General features: G+C 30.5%; 3 protein-coding genes across 3 annotated transcripts in view; 2 read left to right on the forward strand and 1 right to left on the reverse strand.

The window, feature by feature from the left end:
- Positions 1 to 7,539, reverse strand: part of LOC111632259 (sodium- and chloride-dependent GABA transporter 1-like) — a 29,352-nt gene extending 21,813 nt beyond the window's left edge. Inside the window, exons 1-8 of the mRNA XM_023376649.1 lie at positions 7,219 to 7,539; positions 4,376 to 4,507; positions 4,063 to 4,306; positions 3,791 to 3,923; positions 3,593 to 3,727; positions 3,336 to 3,439; positions 3,134 to 3,258; positions 2,952 to 3,064 (exon numbers count right to left, since the gene is read on the reverse strand). Of these exons, the coding sequence (XP_023232417.1) occupies positions 2,952 to 3,064; positions 3,134 to 3,258; positions 3,336 to 3,439; positions 3,593 to 3,727; positions 3,791 to 3,923; positions 4,063 to 4,306; positions 4,376 to 4,507; positions 7,219 to 7,441 (1,209 nt within the window). The 5' untranslated portion in view covers positions 7,442 to 7,539. The remainder of the gene's footprint in view (positions 1 to 2,951; positions 3,065 to 3,133; positions 3,259 to 3,335; positions 3,440 to 3,592; positions 3,728 to 3,790; positions 3,924 to 4,062; positions 4,307 to 4,375; positions 4,508 to 7,218) is intronic.
- Positions 7,540 to 10,991: 3,452 nt separating this feature from the next.
- LOC111632278 (probable G-protein coupled receptor) lies at positions 10,992 to 12,757 on the forward strand. Its single transcript, XM_023376670.1, has one exon. The coding sequence runs from the start codon at positions 11,133 to 11,135 to the stop codon at positions 12,324 to 12,326; it is 1,194 nt and encodes a 397-aa protein (XP_023232438.1). The 5' UTR covers positions 10,992 to 11,132; the 3' UTR covers positions 12,327 to 12,757.
- Positions 12,758 to 14,023: 1,266 nt separating this feature from the next.
- On the forward strand, positions 14,024 to 16,911 carry LOC111632277. Its single transcript, XM_023376669.1, has 7 exons — positions 14,024 to 14,117; positions 14,239 to 14,300; positions 14,569 to 14,722; positions 15,020 to 15,147; positions 15,615 to 15,794; positions 16,261 to 16,408; positions 16,636 to 16,911. The coding sequence occupies exons 1-7, from the start codon at positions 14,054 to 14,056 to the stop codon at positions 16,860 to 16,862; spliced, it is 963 nt and encodes a 320-aa protein (XP_023232437.1). The 5' UTR covers positions 14,024 to 14,053; the 3' UTR covers positions 16,863 to 16,911.
- The last annotated feature ends 5,035 nt before the right edge of the window (positions 16,912 to 21,946 follow it).

The following is a 21,946-nucleotide window of genomic DNA, read 5'->3' on the forward strand; positions in this document are numbered from 1 at the left end:
AGTTATATATATATATATATATACACACACACGACATATATATATATATATATATATAGGCCTATATACTATTTGACTAATTGCTAAGGAAGGCAATTTAAAAATATCATTTATAAGTATTTACTAAAGGAAGTATTCTTTTTTTTAAATTTAATTTAATGATTACTTTTTGATCTCGAGTGTTTTGTTTCTTTTAACGTTTAAAATAATTTTTTAAAATCTTATTTTATGTAATTTAGAAGAAAAATTAATACTAAAACATTTCTTTAGCTACACACCTTTAGCAGCGGGTATTTTACTATAATTTACTTCATTAAAAACCGAAAATTGAAATGACATTTTAAAGATTTTCTTCGTGTTTAAGTATTTAAAAAGAGGTAAATTTTACTAAAAAAAAAAATCTTAAATTTAATTTAATAATTTAATGACTGATTTTATTAAAATAGGAAAATGTAACGATACAGTCAATTCAATAGCAGCGTTATCCTATGGGGGAAGGGAAATTACCTAGGGCCTCCACCTATAGGAATCACAAACAAATCTTTTATAGGAAAATATTTTACCTTTAGAAAAATATCTGAAGTCAACGCTGTACGTGGGGCCCACTAATTCCAATTCACCTTGATCCCATGAAGGTATGATCTATAATGCACCACTGAATCAAACCTCTGAATAACGGCAACTGACAAGGAACGTGAGAAAATGTCCATTATTCAGAGGTTATTTTTTAAGTATATTCAAAAATGTTATGTAAAAAACGCACGTAAACAGCTTATTTTATGTCGGAAGATGGTCGTTTTTGGAGGTTTGACTGTATATATATTTTTTAAAACAAAATTACACCATTCAAAATAATCAAATTAATAAATTTTTTTAAAATATCAAGAAAGGGTGGTCCAAAAGTCAGTTAACTATTATAAAGACTAAATTTCTCTCGTATTTAAATACTTTATTACGTACAAATCTTGCAAAGCGTGTTAAATTGCTTGCAGGAACACAGTTAATCTACTTTTGAGCCGTTCCATATATTTATTAATAATTTATTGATAAAATTATTATATTTATACTCGTTCTTAATGATTACGTAACCTTGTTCGAATAATTTAAAGATAACTTATAAGTTTATGTTTTGATATTAAGTGCTTTTAAAATAAATCTGTGAGTATTTTATTCAAATCAATTGAGTTTTAGGCATACTCAACCTCGGTTTTTGTTTAGGGCCTTGCACTTTTAGGATCGTGCGAAGTGTCAGATTATCCATTAGACACTTTAGCTTCATCTTACAGGCCCCAAATCTCGGGAACCCAAAAATTAGAAATTAAATAATTAAACTTTATTGTTACAATTGTATATCAAAATTCATAAATAATTCTACAGCTACAATTAGACTTTATTAATTTATGAAATCGTAAAATTACGTACAGAGGCCTCTAATCTTCTATGCGTAGGGTTTTAGAAAGATCTAATTCGACAGCGTATACTTTATGCCTGTCGATGCTTCAATCAGTTAAGTGTTTAAGTTATGCGAGAATGAATTTGTGAGGCCCCTCTATATGAATTTATATAATGTAAAGTTTCAGACTCACTAGATATTATATGAGGATCTTGCTAGTACTGTATATGAGACCAAATCCGAATATCGACGAGCGTATATTTATACGTGTTTGAGGCTCTAAATACAGAAGGCCCTAGACAAAAACTAAGTTGTCTGTGCTTAACACTGCTTAAACTACTAGGATCTTAGACTTATACTGTTTTATAAGCTTTATTTATAAACTTGTACAGTCAAACCCGTGAACAAAGGCCACTAACGGGAAATGGCCGTCATTTGGAGGTTATTTTGTTTTCATGTTTATTTAGAAAAAACAAAATTCTTGAAAAATAGCCACAGTTTAGTAGTGCCAGTTAATAGAGGTTTGACTGTATATATATATATATATATATATTACTTCTGACCAAAATAGGAAAGTTTATGCTACAATTTTAGTATATTCTATATTTATTAAAATATATTTACATTGATAATTCTATGTGATATAAGCTTTAAAGCAGTTCGATTTAAAAGCCATTAAATCTATGATTTACCTACGAAACTTTTGGAAATGTCCTTAATGCATTTTATTGATTCTGTATTAATGATAAAAATTCTCTTCTTACAAGAGTTTACGTTTTAAAAATTAACATAAATACAAGCCTATTAGCTAACTATCAATTATATATATAATTAACTTTAATTAATTAACAATTAGGATTATGTTATTTAATTACACCCATCATTCAGATAATATTAAAACATTAAGATTGAAATTCTTCACTTTAAAATTGGAGAATAATAAGATTCTTTTTAATTAAAATATCACTTAATTGCGAAGAAATTCCAAATTTTAATGGCTTTTTATGCTTTATTTAAACATTTTCTCGCAATTTTATAGAAGTTAAAAGTGTTTATTCCATTAAAAATAACTGTTTTAACCTTTAAATAATTGAGTAATTCTTTAATTAAGATGTTTACATGAATATCAATAACAATTTATAAACATTAATTCGTATATTTACAGTGTATTTACAGAATGAACTACCTATAAGACACATGACTTGATACTTATGAAAAATATCAGATAGGAAAGTTGTAAGAGCATGAAGATCTACCTTTGAAGTATTCATAAATTTCAAAGGATGCGAGTTTTGCAAGCATAAAATACCGAATTTTATTTACAACCGGAGAAAAATATGAATATTTCATTACTTTACTAAATTACTATTATAACATCACGCAGTATCTCATGAATAGCGATCAATAAACCGTTGTTGAAACTCTCGACCATTACTGTAAGAAAGTGCAGCATAGTCAGTCTATTATTTCTAAGCGTTACTACTGATTGCGCTTTCTCAATACCTCTAATGTCTCCTCTTTAAATAGTTTTAAAGAGATTAAAAGTTTGATTTATTACCTGGCTGTCGAGCCCCAGCATGATGATCATAAGAAAGAACAAAACTGCCCATAATGGTGATACTGGTAACTTTAGTACCGCTGATGGATAAGCCAGGAAAGCCAAACCGGGACCTGAAGTTATAAATAATATTTAGCATCTAGTATTATTTATTATTCTTTTTTTTATGTAAATCAGTCTACCTGAAGCGGCGACTTCATTTACTGGTCGATTTTGCTCATGAGCCATGAAACCGACAACAGAGAAGATCACGAAACCTGCAAACATTGATGTGCCACTGTTGATGCACGATACAATCAAAGAATCTCTGCAAATAATTAAAAATATATATTAAAATTATTCGTAGTTTCTTCAATTATATACTTAAAAGATAATAAAAATTACCTATAAACATTATTGTGATATTTGTTATAACTTCCTAACGCTATTAAAGAGCCGAGACCTAGACCATACGAGAAGAAGATTTGTGTTGCAGCATCGATCCATACCTAAAATTATTTGCATATAAATATATTTAATCAATTTACAAAAACTTTTACGGTGTCACCATCAAATAAAGTAATGCTTCAATGAGTATTCATTCGCATTATTGATTTTCCTTTCAGCTGTATTCGATTACACTAATAAGAAAAATTACTTACTCGTGAATCAGCCAATTTATGCATATCTGGATAAATGTAGAACTTGATACCATCGATGGCACCAGGAAGAGTAATGCCACGGATTAATAAAATAAATAGCAAGACGTAAGGAAACAAAGCCGTGAAATAAACAACCTGCAAAAGGACTTATGTAATTTGATACCGTAAAATGTCAATTTTATATACGAAACAACTTACTTTTCCAGTCCACTTAACGCCCTTCCATATACAAAAGTAACATAGCACCCAGGCAATTGCAAGCGTTCCTGCAAGAGGCCATCTAACCTCTCCTGGTTCTCCTAATCCTGAAGATACTTGCAATACGTTCTTTCTGAAATTCGATTAGTTATATTTTAGTAACTTTTATTCTTTTATTCATAAATTGGTGCATACAAACAACAGAATAAAGGTGTATACAAAATTCAACCCTATATTTCTTTAATCTATAATATCCATAAGTACAATCATACTCCCAATATTCCTTGACAGGGCTTTTCACACTAGTCGCATTGAGACACGTATCGTCAGAATCGCTGCAATTGTGTACGTAATCATATTCGCTACGGCAATATTCAGAATTCCACCAATTATCACATGTTCTCCAAGGTACATCCCATGTTAGAGAATTGAAAACATAGTACAATGCCCACGATAGAACAACGATGTAATAGATATTCAGCCAGAAAGCCATTACTGCTGCAGCGTAACCGACACCTGCACAGGTAAAACTAGTTTAGATCTTACGTGAAAGACATTTTACGATGGAAATTTCCTACAACTTACCTTTGAAAACAGGGCATATCTTCCATACTCCGAGACCCCCGATGCTGAGAAATTGACCTAGAGACGTTTCCAGAAAAAATGTAGGTATGCCAGCAAGAAATAGAGTTAGGAGGTATGGAACCAAAAATGCACCTGAAAAAATTAGATTAAATTGTAAAAACGTTTGTAAAAAAATATAAAAATCTTCTCTTGATATCGATTGTTACAAACTCTGTTTATATAGAGATGTAGTTCACCGGGGAATATATCGATCGTAACGATGTTTGTTCGTCGTACTGATATTCGCATACCTGAGAATGCTCGCTAGTGATTTATTTCTTTGTTGCAAAAACATTGCTTTGTATTGTAATTTACTAAAGGATTACCTTTAAAAAAATCTCTTACTGTAGATATGTAGTTAACAATCGATAGCAATGATTAAATTCGTCCAAATGTTTAACTTTCTGTTGCTCATCTCCAAGTTAAATATTTAGACTCTGAAGATACATTTCCACTGGATTAAATAACGTAAAATTCTGCAACATTGTAAGCTAATCTTTCTGTTTTTAATAACGTTTCTGGAAGGATAATTTAAAAAGATGTCTGCGAAATTGATAAGTGTATCAGCTTCTATCCATTTAACATTGAAGAAGTTTGAGATATGACATCGTGTCGCATCACAAGATGACACGAATATTTCCGGGCTCGTAAGTTCATTTTAAATAATATACCCCTACCAATACCTTTAATACTAGTAGCAGAAATAGGGCAAGAATTAATATATTAGATTTTAGAAAGAATAATTTAATTCTATTATGTATTGTTACGGAGCATCTAATTTATATTAAGTAAGCATTTTTATTTAAAAATTATTTTTAAAATGGCAAAAAAAAAAACATCTCAACAGTCTATTCGACATTAAAATATTCTGTAGAAATGACATGGCTTTCTGTACCGAAAATGTTTAGCATATAATAGACATCATCTGCAGTTAAATCCCTATTCTCAGTTCTCTTGTGACAACGGGGATTAAAATGCTGTTTATGATGTTTGTATTGATTTATCATTGTTGTAACCGAGAGATAATGATCGTTAAATTACTTATACACTATTAAATACCTGAAGTAGGAGATAGTGTAACATAATGTTTACTTGTATCCCCTTTAATGAGGTTATAATTTAATAATGTTAGAAAATTATCACACTCAACATTCGTTCGACCGCATCTTCAATCTGGAACCTAGTAAAATCGATAAGCTAATAACGTAGAAAGGAGAGAGAAAAAAATACTTAATTTTATTTAAACGACACGTTTTAATGTAGTTGATGTTCGTTTTTTTTTCTTTTTTAATTCGAAATTAGCCATTCGGTTATTGGAGACCAATAATGAAGAGCTTTACTTGCTCAAACAGTGCCGCTATCAGCTCGAACATCAAGTTTCCTGTCACAGGAAGACACAAATTAGTGCCACTAGAACCTATTTAGTAATTTAACTCTTTCTTTTCAACTTTCGCCACTTTAAACACGTACAGCAAATAAATATTTACGTTATATTCGTCACTGACCAAAAACTGCGAGCTGAAAATTTCTATTAAATCGAGTTATAAGTCTAGGGAAATTATTTATCGCTAAATTTTTATATAATTTATTGCGTAATTTATTATTAAACATGTTTTAATTTCTCCTGCGTAGTGTTGAGTAATGCGAAGTGTAACAAAGAACTCTATTAATAGAAGAGAGGAGGGATGAATGATGCACTTCCTCCATAAATCACATGACGACAGTGACGTATATCTTATCATTTTAAAGCTAAATTCTGATTACTGTTTATATTTATTCGACTCAATCTGACGTAAAATACACGATATTATTTAATCCTTTCGACGTACAAGTTGATTATTGCTCGTATCACGTCGATCCTTTCAAGGCAGGCAACGTGCTGCAAATGACATCCTGACTCCGTATTACTTGATGAATGGAGGGTGAGGTGGGATTTCCTCTTTCCTTACTACATTGCTCCGTTTGTGTTACCTGATTGATGTCTTTCTTTTATGTTGGTTAATGTCGCGTGCCTTCCACAATCACTTGATTGGAACCTGACAAGTAATCAACTGATAAATGACACGGATAGAGGAACTTATCCGACCAAGTTGCATAGTGTGACTATAATAACGCGTTGCCCTTATAAATTGATTGTGTTACAGGTGTTTGCTGTAGAGTTTTTGAATAGAACGGTTTGCGCTTAGCAATCCTGACCTCGACTAAATATCCTTTTTCCGTCATTCTTGTCTAATGATGATTTACGATGGTCCGGGTTGTGTTGAATGCTACTTCCCGTGGCCATGAGACATAGGAAACGTCGCTTATTTCTCACGTGTATCTAACTCAACCCTATCGACCTCTCTATTCAACCGCACATAGTCGATACACGTTGGATGAACGTAGATAACGGGAAAAAATCTCTTTAGAAAAAGCTTCCAGAGTAAAAATTTATCAAAGTAATTCCAAATATAACATCTTTATCATCAAAACAATTCAAAATTAATAATGCTGGAGGTGTATGAATATAAAAAAGAACGTCTCTTCTCCTTGAAGATTGCGTGCTTTACCAAGGAGCTGATGTGCCACTTGTGGATCGTGTGCCTCTATTTGCTAACGTAGATTAATTCTTCACTCGAATACAGCTTTTATGCGAGAGAAAAGATTCCTCGTTATCATATCTTACAACAGAATTAAGAATAAAGAAGTAGAACTTAAGTAGATATTTAAGCAATAACGATACCATTAACAAAAGTCAGCAATTAAACGTATCAGATCACAGAAAGAAGCAAGCTAATGAATTGCCAATGATAAAAATAACTCACCACCACCGTTCTTGTAACACAGGTAAGGAAATCTCCAAACGTTACCCAAACCGATAGCGTAACCAACACATGACATAATAAAGTCCAAACGTCCAACCCAATTTCCACGTTCCGGTAAATCATCATCGGGCAATTGTGTTGGGTTCTCTGTCGTTACTTGTAAATTACCACCGTTGACTGGAAAACTATTCATTTCGTGGCTCAGTTTCCCCTTGTCGGCCATGTCTCCACGTGTTGTGAAACTAACCCAACACACAAGACTGATCTCGCCTCTCCTGCCGGCCCTTTCACCTAAGGGTTGCGCGCACGTGATTGTAAGCAGCCAATAGCATGCGGGGTTTCTTCCGCGGAGCCCCCCGATTAAATTTTGTTTAGAAATTTTTCATTGGTTAACCCTTCTTAATTTTTTTCCGTACTCCATTCCTATTTATTAAACTTATCAATATCAATCGCGTACGAATAGTTTTACAAAAAGCTACAAACTATTAACAAATCGATAACTCGAACTAACGTTGTTACTAAATTTTTATTTTTCTTTCTTTATCCTGGAAGCAGCGATGTTAGTGTTAATATATCTCGTGTCAATCACACTATTATATTCGATTACCCCTATTGAACGTGTTTAACCTCTGTTAATACAAATTTTTTTTTATATCTTCCGAATGGCACACGCACTTCAACGTTATATACGAGATGTATTGAACAAATCTGTATCGGTTTGTAACATTGTACGTACTAATGAGGATGTCATGAAGGGGGGTTTATTTTCATTCTTCCTCTCTTAATTCCGGGAAATGTTACTGATAGCGTTTCTTCATCTTTATTGAAAATTCTCAATCGTTCCTCCATTGATTCTTCAGTAATAAACGCCGAAGAGATACACGATTGATTCGAATTATTTTCGTCATTTTCCCCAACAAAATACAATTTAATCTGCATAAAATCTAATTATCTAACCTCTATATAGGTTATATATTTAAATATAAGTAAAATAAAGGTTAGAGAAATGGTAACGGTGCTCTCATTCTCCAATCTTAAGGCGGCTAACTACAAGAGTTCTTGCAACAGATAATTACATTTGATAACATGCGTGTATGTAAGTGTTTGTGTGTCATCTATTTTCATTTAATAATAATAATAATAATAATAATAATAATATAAAAAAGCAGGAAGTTGTTTAATTATTTCAAGAACAAATATGGATAATTCTTTGTAAAACGATTATCGCCATTTTGAGTAATTACAAATTACTAATATAACTTCCGTCCGGTGGAGATGGCGCTGCGAACACTCGACTATTATTAATAGTGGGTATTATACGATTAGAAACGCTTACCTAATCGACGCTAACTTGATTTAATTAACTTATAGAATTATATAAGTCGATGTACAAACCCTTATCTAGGTTATTTTATCATTATTCGGAAATTACTAGTTAATCGTTTTAATCGAGATGTTAAATGAACTATTTATAAAATCGATTAATCAGCAAGTATGGTAATACCCGATAAGAAGCCATTTTGAAAACCATTAATAATTCAACGAACTCTGCGTTACGCGTTTAATTTCAGCGTTTTAATGTTAATTCCTGCCGTCACGTTTCGCTCTTCCTTGGTTAACATTATCGATTTTCTTATTTATAATTTTAAGTAATGGTTAAAAACATTTACGCGTTTTCGCTAATGGCGGATTAACGCCTTCCTGGGCCCTTCTGCACGATTTTACGACATTATTTATAAATTATGATATACGGTTTCAAATTTTTTTTTCCAATTTCGAATCCTCTCGAGAATTGGGGCCTATAGGCATGAGCCTAGTGAAAATTCCTAGTGAGATATAATGCCTATTGGTATTACGTTTCGCATTTTTTTGATTATTTTCTCCCCTTTTAACGGCTTAAATTCTTAAAACTTAATTTAATTTCAAAATAAGTATGTAAATTTAACATTTGGCAATAATTCTAGCAGATAGATAATGGAATCTATGTTGTGAAAAGGTAATTTCCATAATCTTTACGTTATAAAATACTGTTTGTTTACGCTGGTGTAATATGGATATTGTGTTTTTGCACGATTTCTTTTTTTGACTTTTACTAAATCGATTCTTTGTGATGTGATTTTTAAAGGAAGATGCTTTGTGTTTCGTCCTTGAAGATATTTGCTGAATTGCTTTTTAAATTTTCTACATTAGGTATTTCCTGTATGTGGACTGTGCTAAATACTGTTCACACGTTTATAAAAAATAAATATAGGATATTTTGTGTTTATAAATTGGGTTATGTAAAGAAACGCTATTTTATTCCTGCCAATAAAGCGTTTTGTCTTCGGTGATTTTGTTATGAAGATAGTTCTTGTTACATTTATTGTTTTCTTATTAATTTTAAGAAATATTTAAACAATTTTACTTTCTGGCTGTTTTGTAAGAGGAAAGGCATGGCGATCGATGAAAAGTGATCCTTCTAAGCTTTTTAATTTTGGTACCAGGGGACCTAGAAAAGTCGAGAAATGTTTGTGTGTGAAGGGCATGATTTTCATCTATTTTGAAGCTTAATAACTCCTGTGTCTCTTCTCCAAAATTTCTGAAGTTTTGCAAGGAGGTTTGTGTATTAGAGAGAAATATTTCTAGAAATTTTCAGGAAAATTGGACCATTCTTTCGTCAGATAGAGTACCCATCTTCTTAATATCTCTCGAATCATTCTGAAGACATAAGGGTAATGATAGCAATTATTAGGGATAAAAATAAATAATGCCAGGAAAGTCCATCAACAATGTTGCTAGCTTTTTAGGCGTAGTTTTAATAAATTATTTACGTACAACAAGAAGGCCTTACACATACGGAATACAGCGGAAAAGCGTCTAACGTCACTTCCGTTATTTTTTACTATCGATAGTGTAGTATCTCTTAGAAACGTAGTAAACAGGTTATCAAAAGTAAAAATCAATATATGTATAAAATGCAGCAGTATCTAGAGATGAAAGTATGAATTTAATGGTTATAGGCTGATCCGTTGGCTCTGACCTACTTGGGTTTTGGTTTAGAAAATTAAATTATTAATAAATTATGCTGTTTTATAATAATAATAACAATAATAAATCCGTTTTTAGATCGATAATAATTTAAGTTTCAGTGAAAATTTATCAGATAACCGCTTTTAATGAACTGTTTCTATTGTTTTCCGACAACTTCATATCGATTTTTAACTTCGTTCATTAAAGTCAACGAAAGGGGAACAAAAGAGAGAATTCTCATATATTTAATTTTAGATTCTGAATAGTATAAAAAGAATATATTTTGCATAAAATTATTAAGAATTCACCAAGACATTAACAAGATCCGAAGACATTTTTTAAAAGTTCTTTTAATTGAATTTCGTTTTTGAATTTAATAAATATTTAAAAAGAATTCTATGAAGAGATATATAATTTTTTTTTTAAATTTTCTTTTAAGATTAAAGAGAATGTTATGTGAAGAATTTGCCTTTAAATAAAGAAAAGTTCCTTTAATTGACAGTATATCAAGATTATTAATATAAAAGAATTTGTGGAATTGAAAGCTAACTTCCTTGTAGCATTCTTACTCCATTAATTAAATATTATATTTTTAAAAATATATTATTTAGAAAATTATGAAGTTTACTTTCATACTTAATATCCTTAAATTTTTGCTTAGAAATTGCTAAAAATTAAATTATTTAAACGTTAAGAGTTATTAAATTTCAATTAATTAAATAAACTAACGTCAAAAATACATTTTAGTAAATTTTTATAAAGACGTGTGTTTTTTAGATAAACCCCTGTGTGTTAGGCTTTCTTTTATATCCGCAATGTCGTACCGGTAAGTGTGATTTCAGTAAACTTTTAAAGTCCTTTTACCGATATGTACTTTTGATACTCGATAAAAATCTTACGCTAAAATGGAAAGTGGAAGACTATCAATCATTCGGAGAATGAGGCAATCACGTGCGCCTTATCTTCATTTCGTTATAAACATATCACAGAAAGTCATAGCCTTCAGTCATGGGATGGATATGGATATAGTTCAAGCTATCGTTTTAATAGTCATGATCGTCCTTATTCTTTTTACCCTACTAACCAATTCATGCTTGCTCTACATTATAACCACTCGTTCACGATTACAGAGAGACCCGCCAAATGTCTTCATTGTAAATTTATGTGTGATAGGTATTGCAGCTTCAATCACAATCATGCCTATTTCTGTAACGAATTTCCTCATGGGAAGATATAGTTTACCTCACTTCTTCTGTCACGTAACCGGTTTCCTCAATACTCTACTGACTTTAAGTGATATATTTACAGTGTGTGCTGTCAGTGTCGATCGATATATTTTCCTGGCTCACCCTCTGTTACATTCAACAAATATCACTGGATTTAGGACTATTATAATAATCATCGTCACATGGATCATTTCTGTCATCATTTCCGTCCTACCACTTGTTGGTTGGGGTCGATATTCATTTCAACCTAACAGAGCTAGATGCTCTTATTCTCTCAGCAGAGAACCTTACACTCGAAGTTACGTCATTACTATAGCAGTAGTTGGCTTCTTATTACCGTTAAGCCTCTACTTGTGTATGTACATCGCCATATTTCACATAGCTAAATCGTCTCAAAGGCAAGTACGACCAACACCTTTATGTATAACCACGATTAGTCAATTAACAGCTACAACAGTCAGCGAGAGAAGCTCCGATACATCCATTCTCTCTACGTCATTAACTATTATAGGGTTTAAAAAAATTTCGAAAGCAGCAAAAACTCTTCTACTAATAACTGGGACTTTTATATTTTTCTTTTCTCCTCAATTTTTGGTTGAACTTTTCACCTACGAAGATAATTTACCTTACGAAGCCGGTTTGTTCCTATCCTGGCTAAACTACGCCAGTTTGGCACTCCATCCGATCCTCTACAGTTGCCTAAATTGTTTCATCAGGGAAGAGATCGTAGCTTTTCTTCGAAGCCTCAAAACGTGTTGCTGCTATAATAATAGCGAAATCACGAATGGTAGCGGCGAGGTCGAAAGCTTTTACCAATTTTTAGAAAGAACTTCCGTCATTAATGACGTGGAGATCGAAAGAACTAATTTGTGACGTAGTTATAAATCTCTCGGTGGGTATATATTATTGTTATAACTTATGAAATTACTATTTAATTCGATGCAAATTTCACATTTATGTATATTATAAGAGCACATTTCAAACAATAAATTAATATTAATAAAGTTTTTTTTGGGTATATTTCCTGATAACAAGAACCGCACAGAAAATAGAGATAATTCACGAATAATCCTTTAAAATTCGTATAATTTCACTTTAATTCTGAAGTTATATTATATTAATTTCAAAACTGATACGAAGTACTTTAAAATCAAAGTAAACGCATCAATTCTCTCTCATTTCCCTTCCAGCTAAATATAAAAATTTTTTTATGAGGGAAGATACCAAAAATAGAAGATAGTAAGGATAAAAAATAATGGCACAATAACTTATATATTGTCAAATTATTAACTGTTAAGTGCATTATCTCGTTTTTAGTATTATCGGGTTGTTGGAGTCGCAAACTGAAGCTAGAAACGAACAGATGGTGGAATATCTAGGACTTTGGATCAATTTTTTTTACAAAGAGATAAGCTCGACGAGAGAAAATATTTTATCGTTATTTAATAAAATACGCATTACCTTAATAGTAAATAAATGTTAATTCCGTATCACGGTTTAAGTAATTAATACTAAACAAACTATAAAGATAAGTTTATATTCGGTTAAATTATCGAAAAAAATACTTTAAAGAATTGTTTCCTATACGTGTTACAATAGCACATGTCTGACATGTGCTTGAATTGTAGCTAAATACAGAGCGCCCCCTAATTAAAAAATTTTTTTTTTAAAGCGGTCATTTTTAAAAATAAAATATTAATATTTTCATTGTTTTTTACTTTATTTACAAATTTTAATATTGTTTAAATTGATGTAATTTCTTTTAATAATTATTAAAACAATATTTATTCCGTTACGCAAATTAAAAATCGCTCCGTAATATTTACTTTTTGGATCCGGTTTTGCTAATTGTAAGGTATAATATGTTAAATTAAAGTCGATTAACTAATTTATTATTATTTTTTTATATAAATTTTTAAATTTATAATGTGTGATAATTCAAATTAAAATTGTGTTTGATTAATATTAATTATAATTTATTAAAAAACATATTTAATGATGTAACGAGCGGTTCCCTCAGATCCGTGTCGTTCCGCCGCGTGTTCTCTATATTAATCGTTAAATAAAAAAAAATATATAACATTTAAATAAGAATTCAGCTTTAGTTTAATAGTTATTTATTTTAAGAAATTTACTTTAATTTTCGGAATGTCGAATGTTTAGTGGATGCGATTCAACGCTTTATATTAAGGGAATTCGGAAATAATTATCGCCGACTCGTAAGGGTTTTTACGTTTAGTATTTGGAATAACATTTGTTTTTCTTTTAAATAAAGCAATGTTTCGTATAAAACACCTTAAAATATTTAAATAAAATTTTAAAAAAGAGTTATCACGGCGAAATTATAAGTATTGGCGTCATATACGATGGGGAATTAACAGATGTTTATGAGAAAATGTTATCATTTTCCCTTGGTAAACGATCCAGATGATGATTTGAAACCGAATATAAATTTCGGGTGCAAGCAAATCTCCCTCTTTACAGTCACTCGTACAGGTGAGTTATGAACAATAAATATTTTATTAATTATTAATATTTTCCCGTTTATAGGGAATAAATAATATTTAATATAAATATTTTATAAACTTACAGAAACGAAAATGAAAATCGCTTTCCTTGTTGTCTGCTTAGTTCTTGGCTCGGCAACTTCGTCGCCATTACAACGTGAGTAATGAAAATTCATTCATTTATTTATTAAAATATATATAATTCAGTTCATTTTTTTAAAAAAATTCTTAAAACAAATTTTGTATATTTAACGATTTAATCGAAGTTTATCCCGTAGATTCTTTTGGATTGGAGACGTTGTTGGAAGAAGTCGGCGAGGGATACCAAACAGCTTCAAAAGTGAGTACCTTCGTAGGATCTTGGTAATTTGAATTAGGGGGCCCCACGTACAGAGTTGACTTCGGATTTCTTTCTTCGGAAGAATTTTTTTTGGAGGGTAAATATTTTTATATAAAAAATTGTTTTGGGACCTCCCCAGGCAATTGCCATTTTTGTCTACAGGATACGCGCCAATGGTTTAATTATTTATCTAATGATTAAACTTACCTTTTAATACTCCTGAATCGGTTTTTTCAGTAATTTAAATTGTTTTTTGTATGTTTTAAAGGTTGTGGAAGTGGCTCACAAAATCGAAAGATTAGTCGTCACCCTTAAAGAAACCGTCCCCCATCTTTATCACGAATACAAAGACGTCATAGAGTTGCTACGTGGAGAAATTGGTGAAATTGTAAGCGATATAAAGTACTTACTGAACAAACAAAGTAAGTATATATACATCATACAAGCAATGGTTCAAGTGTTACGTCAGTAGCTTATAGGGAGTGAAGACGAGTCTCTGATGACGTAAGATTGCACCCCTCCTTTATTTTCTTTCCAGTCATCACAAATTGAAAATAATTCCTGGTTTAAACTTCTGGCTTTGACATAATTAGGGGAAGGGAGTACCTTGATTTCTGATGACTGGTGATGAGGAGGAGGGGGATTTCTGCTGATGTAATACTCGAACGGCTCCGTATTGGAGAAAAAGAGTCATTATTTAACGCAATTTCTTTGATTAGATTACTACTACGGTTTTGATTTATTGGATGGCTTGACCGAACTGACAGACGGAACAAAATTGAGTACTGTTCTTCGATTATTGAGTCTGGCTGACAAAGCTCACAAGTTTGTCAACGACCTAAAACACGTGAGTGTGAGAAACATTTGTATCGTGTAATGCGTCCGGTTAACGATTATAATGGTTTCCTGAGTTTAGTCACACGACTGTTGAACAGTTGGTTTTACAAATTGAATGGGCACATCGGTCTCCACTTCAAAAAAATAAAATCAACCTCAGCTGATATTAAAATATAATTAACACTCGTTTCTAACGGTAGATGGCTCTATGATAAATATTTAAATGGTCCCAAACATTAATTTTCACTTCATTATTGATTAAAATTCTTAACTTAATTTATAACAATTTAAATTAAATTTATCAAGTTTCTCGCAAATTATTTACGATTTTAACATGTAGAAATGAATTTCTCAGCTGTTAAGAAGTGTAAATTACTGTAATGCATCCCGTAAATATATACTGTATAAATTTAACAGATATATATATAATTGCTCAAAGTACCATCATATTTCTCTAAATGCATATTTTATTTTTAGGCTGTTCCCGACGCTAAGGAAAGGCTTCACAGAGTCTTGAATGACTTGGAAAATTCCATGACTGACTTAGTTCATCACGTTATTCGTGAACTTGGTGGAGATAATTTCCTTGCAGCTGTACCTTTCTTAGAAGAATTAGAGGAGATTTTCGATGAATTTGCCGATAAAACTTTAGGCAAAGTAAGCTTGAACAAAATTTAAAAAAAGAAATTAATTGCATTCGAATATCAATTATTCTAATTCGAGTGCTATTTAATTTATATAAAACATTTTAGAAACTTGAGGGATAAGATTTACTTATAAAAAGAAACAATAATTATTTGTAAAATCGCGCATTTCTAAATAGAAAATTGGTCTTGAATCCATCATTATTACAAGTTTGATTTGTTAAATCATTTTTAAACTGAAGATATAATTTACAGTCGACCCCCCATAACACTGTTGATAATTCCGTTTTATATGAATTCCATGTTGTACGAATCACTTAGATTTTATAAATACGTGAGCCGTTCACAGCCCGGCACACGTATTTATAAAATCTAAGTGACTCGTACAACATGGAATTCCTATAAAACGGAATTATCAACAGTGTTATAGGGAGTCGACTGTATTTGAATAAAAAGATTCAAGTAAAATTATTTTTTAGGTAGTTGATCTTGTTGTTGCTATGGAAGGAGTTATTCGTAGAATTGAAGATGAACTTCCAGTCGTAGCTGAAGATGTGAGACATTTGATTCGTGACATCAGACAAGATTTTAAAGATATTATGAGAGATTTGAAAACCACCTTTTTGGGTAAAATATGGTTTATTCTTAAACTTTAATTTTATGTAGCTTCCAATTAAAATTTGTTAGATTATTGTGAAAATAAACCCAAACTCTCCGAATTTCAAATACTGTAATAAACTTCGAAAACTATTTTTTAAAAAAAATCAAATTTTTAATAGACTAACGACATCTAGCGTGTAAAATTTTAACTATTGTTATAACAAATGATATATTGATGTTCATTTACAATGTAGGTTACAGTTTTCTCGATGTAATGGGAGATCTGACCGATGGAACCAAGTTGGGTACAGTTATGAAGGTCGTAAGTCTCATTGACAAATTCAATACTCTCGTTAAAGATGTCAAACAATTGGAACCAAGGGCAGAAGCTGTGTTAGAACACAGCGTTAGTGTCGTTGCCAACCATGCCCAGGAGTTTTTAAATCACGCTTCTGATCTTTTATACAAAGAACAATATTAATTAAAGTTATAACGAGAATTTGAATAAAATAACTTTAAAAAATTTGCAATTGTGTTCAATTTATTCATTTATATAGTTTTTTTTTTTTTAATCAAAACAATTAAGCCATACACATTTGTTAAAATTTTACAAAAATTAGCATTAATATTTATTTTCATAAATTTAAATTTACTTAATTAGTTCTTTCAATAACAATATTGAAGAACAATGATTAAAAAACAGTTTTATAAACTTATTGCTAAAGTATTGTGTTATGTTACAATATCACATATTATTCTATCAAAATTATATAAAACTAATTCATAATGACTTATGTAAACTTTATTATATATATATTGTGACATTGATCGGCATGAATCTCGGCACAAAATTACAATAGCTCGTCAAAACAGTTAATTATTTATATTGCTGCCGTAATGAATTAAAAAGATCACCGATATAATTTTTCTTTTAGAAAAAGCATACAAATATTTCAAAATTTATGCAATTTCCTACAAGAAAAAATTTATTTATAGTACTATAAGTTAAATCAAGTCTTTGCATAATCTTGGCAGCACCCGATACTTTTGATTATTAATTCAGATTTAATGTTTCTGCGATGTTTAACATATTAGATATGTAACCATTAAATACATGCTATAAATTTGCATATTAAACTTATAAATACTAATATATAGTCCTATGAAAAATTATGGCACTATTTTATAAATCTTGCAATATTTTTTAGATAACTTTCATCGTTTACATAAAAACTTCTTTTAAACATTCACAATATATCTCTTATAAATAAAAAAAGTAAATAAATAAATAGCAATTTTACAAAAAACTGCTTTGATATGTAAAATATACATAATCATGTAAAATTTTATAGCATGGTTGTAAAGTTTTAAGAACTTTTTTAAATATATTTTTAATTAAGTATTTTTTTTTCCATTTTAATTTTTTTATGGTAAAACTTTTACAAATTAAAATATATATATATTTTTTTATATATATGTATATATTATNCTATTTGTTGGAATCAGGTGTTATTCCGATGAAGTGAGTCCTTTCTGACATGTGTGGTCGTGCACTGGAGGAGGTAGTTGCAGGTTGGCATCCAACAGGGATTGCCAGGCCAGAGAAAGAATCAGCTCCTCCTTCCGGTTAATGCACGTGGTTACCACAGCTATCTACAAAGCCAGTCAGGTAAGACAGTACAGACAGAAAAGGAAATTTTACAAAATTTTATGATATTTACTATGCACTGAAAAAAATAAATCACATTAACCACTTTTCAAGTTTGGATGTTAAATCGACAATAATGCACTATCCAGACATTATGCAAGATGTAGCATTGATTGTCACAGCATTGCCACCAACCAAGTTTCAGTAGAGCATTTATTTTCCACTCTTAAAATTATTAAATATGATTTAAGAGCTTCAGTGAATGTTGACTTAATAGAAGTGATTTTTTCTGTAAGGAGTAATTGAGTATATAACAGAGATGAAAAATAATAAATTAACTAACATGGCAAAATAAGAAACCTTTTTCTTTACCAGTCTAAATGTTATATTTTTCATTCTTGACTTAGTTTAATGTATCTTTATACTTATATATTACCAAATATACTCGTATATTATGTACAGTACAACATTTTTATTAAACTAATTTGTTTGTGTACGAATGTATTTACTATTTTTATTCATACATGCTTACCAAATACCATTGCCATCATCAAACAAGTCAATAAATGTGAATTTATATATTCAGTAGATGTGTTGATTTTTAATGTTTAATTAGTTTTTTAAAATCGTTTTATTTTGTATTTTTAAAAAATAATCAGAATCGTCATCATTATTACTTTCCCAGATTTTTACTCTTTTGGACTTGGGAAGCCTTAAAATGTAGAGAAGTTCAAAAGCATTCGGGGTTTTTTCTATATGCATGGGTGTTAGAATGTGTACCAACCGATTTAGTTCAACCATTTTGAAGCTTAATAATGCCTGTATTAAACCATCTGACTCTGATTCAAAATCGTGACTTCCATACAGTCTAACATTCGTACATACAGAAAAAAATACCTGAATCTTTTGCATATCTTGACATTTTGAGGTGTCCTGAGTCAAAAAATGCAAAAATTTGGGGTTGGGATATTTTGACTGATCGCTACACTTTTCCTGTTACATATAACAGCTGGATAAGTAAAAATTATCAAATACATATTTATATATTGACTATGTCATTACTTAGAGGAGTATTTTAGCTTTGGAATTAAAAAGTTTCTATGTTCTATCTTTATTAGAACTATATTTATTGAAGCTTATATTCTGAGGTCACGTGATGACATCAGAATTTTCAGGTTTACTTTGTTAACAAGTCCACCTCTGGTCAGAGTTGGAGTTGAATGGCAAGGAAAAATCAGAGTTGGAGTCATGTAAAAATCTACCGACTCCACAGCCCTGATAAATTCTCAAAACCACTTTTTCTCCCCAAAATGCAAATCAAATATATCTGATTTGCATATGTTACTATATAGCTATACATATAATATATGTATAGCTAATAATAAAGCCATTATTGAATAAGTTTCCAATTAGTTAGTACATTATCTTTTAACAAATTTACAAAAAATTTTATTATTACATACATTTTTAAAAATTTATAATGTCATAATCTACATAATAAGATAGGAATGTCTTCTTACTTCAGACATTAAACAACTTGATGAGAATGATTGAACGTATGTATGTATAGTAGACTCTCAATTAACCAGCATCCATGGGGATTAGTAGATGATAGAGCTACTAGTAAAAAGTAGATGCTTAGTTGTTTGAGAGCTACTAGTAAAAAAAAGCCTACTAATTCTATACCCTATATTATAACATAACTTATTATAAATTCTGTATTCACTTGATATTAATATTGAAATATAGTAATTAAAAACAAATTAAGACAATAAAGACAAACTCAATGTAATATAGATTTATTATAAAAACAACTAATAAAAGATCCCAACCAACCAGCATGTCAACACATGGTAAATTGGCAAGAGTGAGAGACAAACATCTGGCATGTGAAGTGTGGGCTTTTCACAGCACAGCACAAAAGTATAAACTTACATTTCTGATAAAAATTGATTTTATTTTAATTTTTACTTAAAGTATTATTTCTTCAAATTTTTATGCTAATTGTTTGAGTTCTGATTAATGGAGTATTCACATATGTATACAAAATTCTTTTATCATACTATTTTCAATGTGTTCAATAAGCAACTTCTGCATCTATATACTTCTTCCAGCATCTATATCACTTTTTCAAAACAGTCCTGAAATCTAATTTTTATCATGCCTTTAATGGCTTTTATCATTGCAGCTTGATTTCTGCTGCTTATTGTAATCTGCTCTCTTCAACTTTTTATTTTACAAAAGGCAGTGGAATAAAAATCAAGGAAATATGATATGTAAAAAAGTACTATTATACTTTTCTTGGTCAAAACATTGGTGGACTGGCCCACCAGAAAATTCCCTTCCCAATGGACTGTTTGTTCAGTGGCTTTTCTTATTTTAATATATGTTATATTTCACTTGAGAAAAAAAGTTAAACAAAATATAAACTTTAATACAGTAGACAATCCTTAAAGTCTTATACTAATTCACATCATAAGCTGCCATGGTACTGTACAGCCACAGAGATAGACATTGGGCTCACCAGTGATGATATTCGAAATATTTAATTAACAAAGGGTTTGTTAACAGAAAATTTTTCCTTAATTTTTTTTTGCTCAAATGGTGCATTAGCAACATTAGTGCAAAAACTGACCTTAAGATATCCATATAAATAAAAAAAAATGTGTTTGCAAAATTAAGTCAGTTAAAATTTAACATTGTTTATGCCAGAACGATATTTTTTTTTGATAAATAATAAAAAAAAGTGTTCAAAATGGTTTATTTTGTACATATTTTAATATTTTTCATTCAAAATATTTTATAAACATAAAAATTGCCTTTTTTTAATCAGAAAAAGTCACAAGGAAAGCAGTTAAACAAGAAAAACTTTTCTAAATAATTTATTTTATCGTTAGGTATTATTATAATAATAGACAGATGTAGTCGTCTCTCGAAATACAATATCTTTCTTATTTCGCTGTTGATAGCCCAACACGTGTTCTGCAGCCATCTTGTATTTTCTCGCACACGTGGGATTGTGGGATCTCTCTTATGACTGGATCTAGTTTTGAGAATTCTTTTGAGTTGATCGCGATTGACCCTCGTTTTAGTCGTGATTGAAACGGTCGATGGAGGTTACACTAGGCTAGTGTTTCTCAACGGGGGCGATATCGCCCCCATGTGGGCGTTTTTCCATGTTCAGTGGGCGATTAGCAACAATTTATATTTTGGGGGCAAAAAACAATTTTCTGGGCGATATAGTAAAACATATTATTAAGAATNGGGGCCTGACAAATCCAGACAGACCACTCCCTGAAAAATTCCTGGGATATTTTGATGTCTCCAGAGTGTAGGCTGCCACCTTAACTGCTAACCATCCAACAATCAATCAATCAATCAATTTAGAATCATCTAGAAAAAAAATGTACCTGCAGCTGTTTGATCTTTTAAGATAATTTTTAAAAATATTTCTTTTATATTAGTGCTAATGTAACATTTATGTCTCTTTGTAATTTGTCTGTTTTTATATAAAATAGCCCAAGAGGTCATGAGATATGGCAGAGTCAATCTTTCTGAGTCTCATCTTTTTTAATCAATATACAATATATCCTTGCAATTATATCATTATCATAGAGATTTTTCTTTAACATCTTTTGCATATTGAGGTTGACAAGAGGCTCAACATAAAGCTTCATAATAGCCTTCTTCAGACTATTTTATCCAATTCTGAGGTGTCAAGTCTTTTCATAATTCAACCTTGTTTTATTTTAGTGTTTCTTCTGAATTTGGGAAATTTTTTACTATAGTTATCGTTCTGGTTTAATATTTTCTTTTATCAATATTCATTTTTTATTTACTTATGGATTATAAAGTAATACCATAGGCAAGAAGTATAAGTATATCCCCAATTAACAATACATGATCTCTTTAAATTA

Source organism: Centruroides sculpturatus, unplaced genomic scaffold (assembly GCF_000671375.1).
Source record: "Centruroides sculpturatus isolate CEXI.00-Female unplaced genomic scaffold, Cexi_2.0 scaffold821, whole genome shotgun sequence".
In the NCBI taxonomy this organism is placed as follows: Eukaryota; Metazoa; Arthropoda; class Arachnida; order Scorpiones; family Buthidae; genus Centruroides; species Centruroides sculpturatus.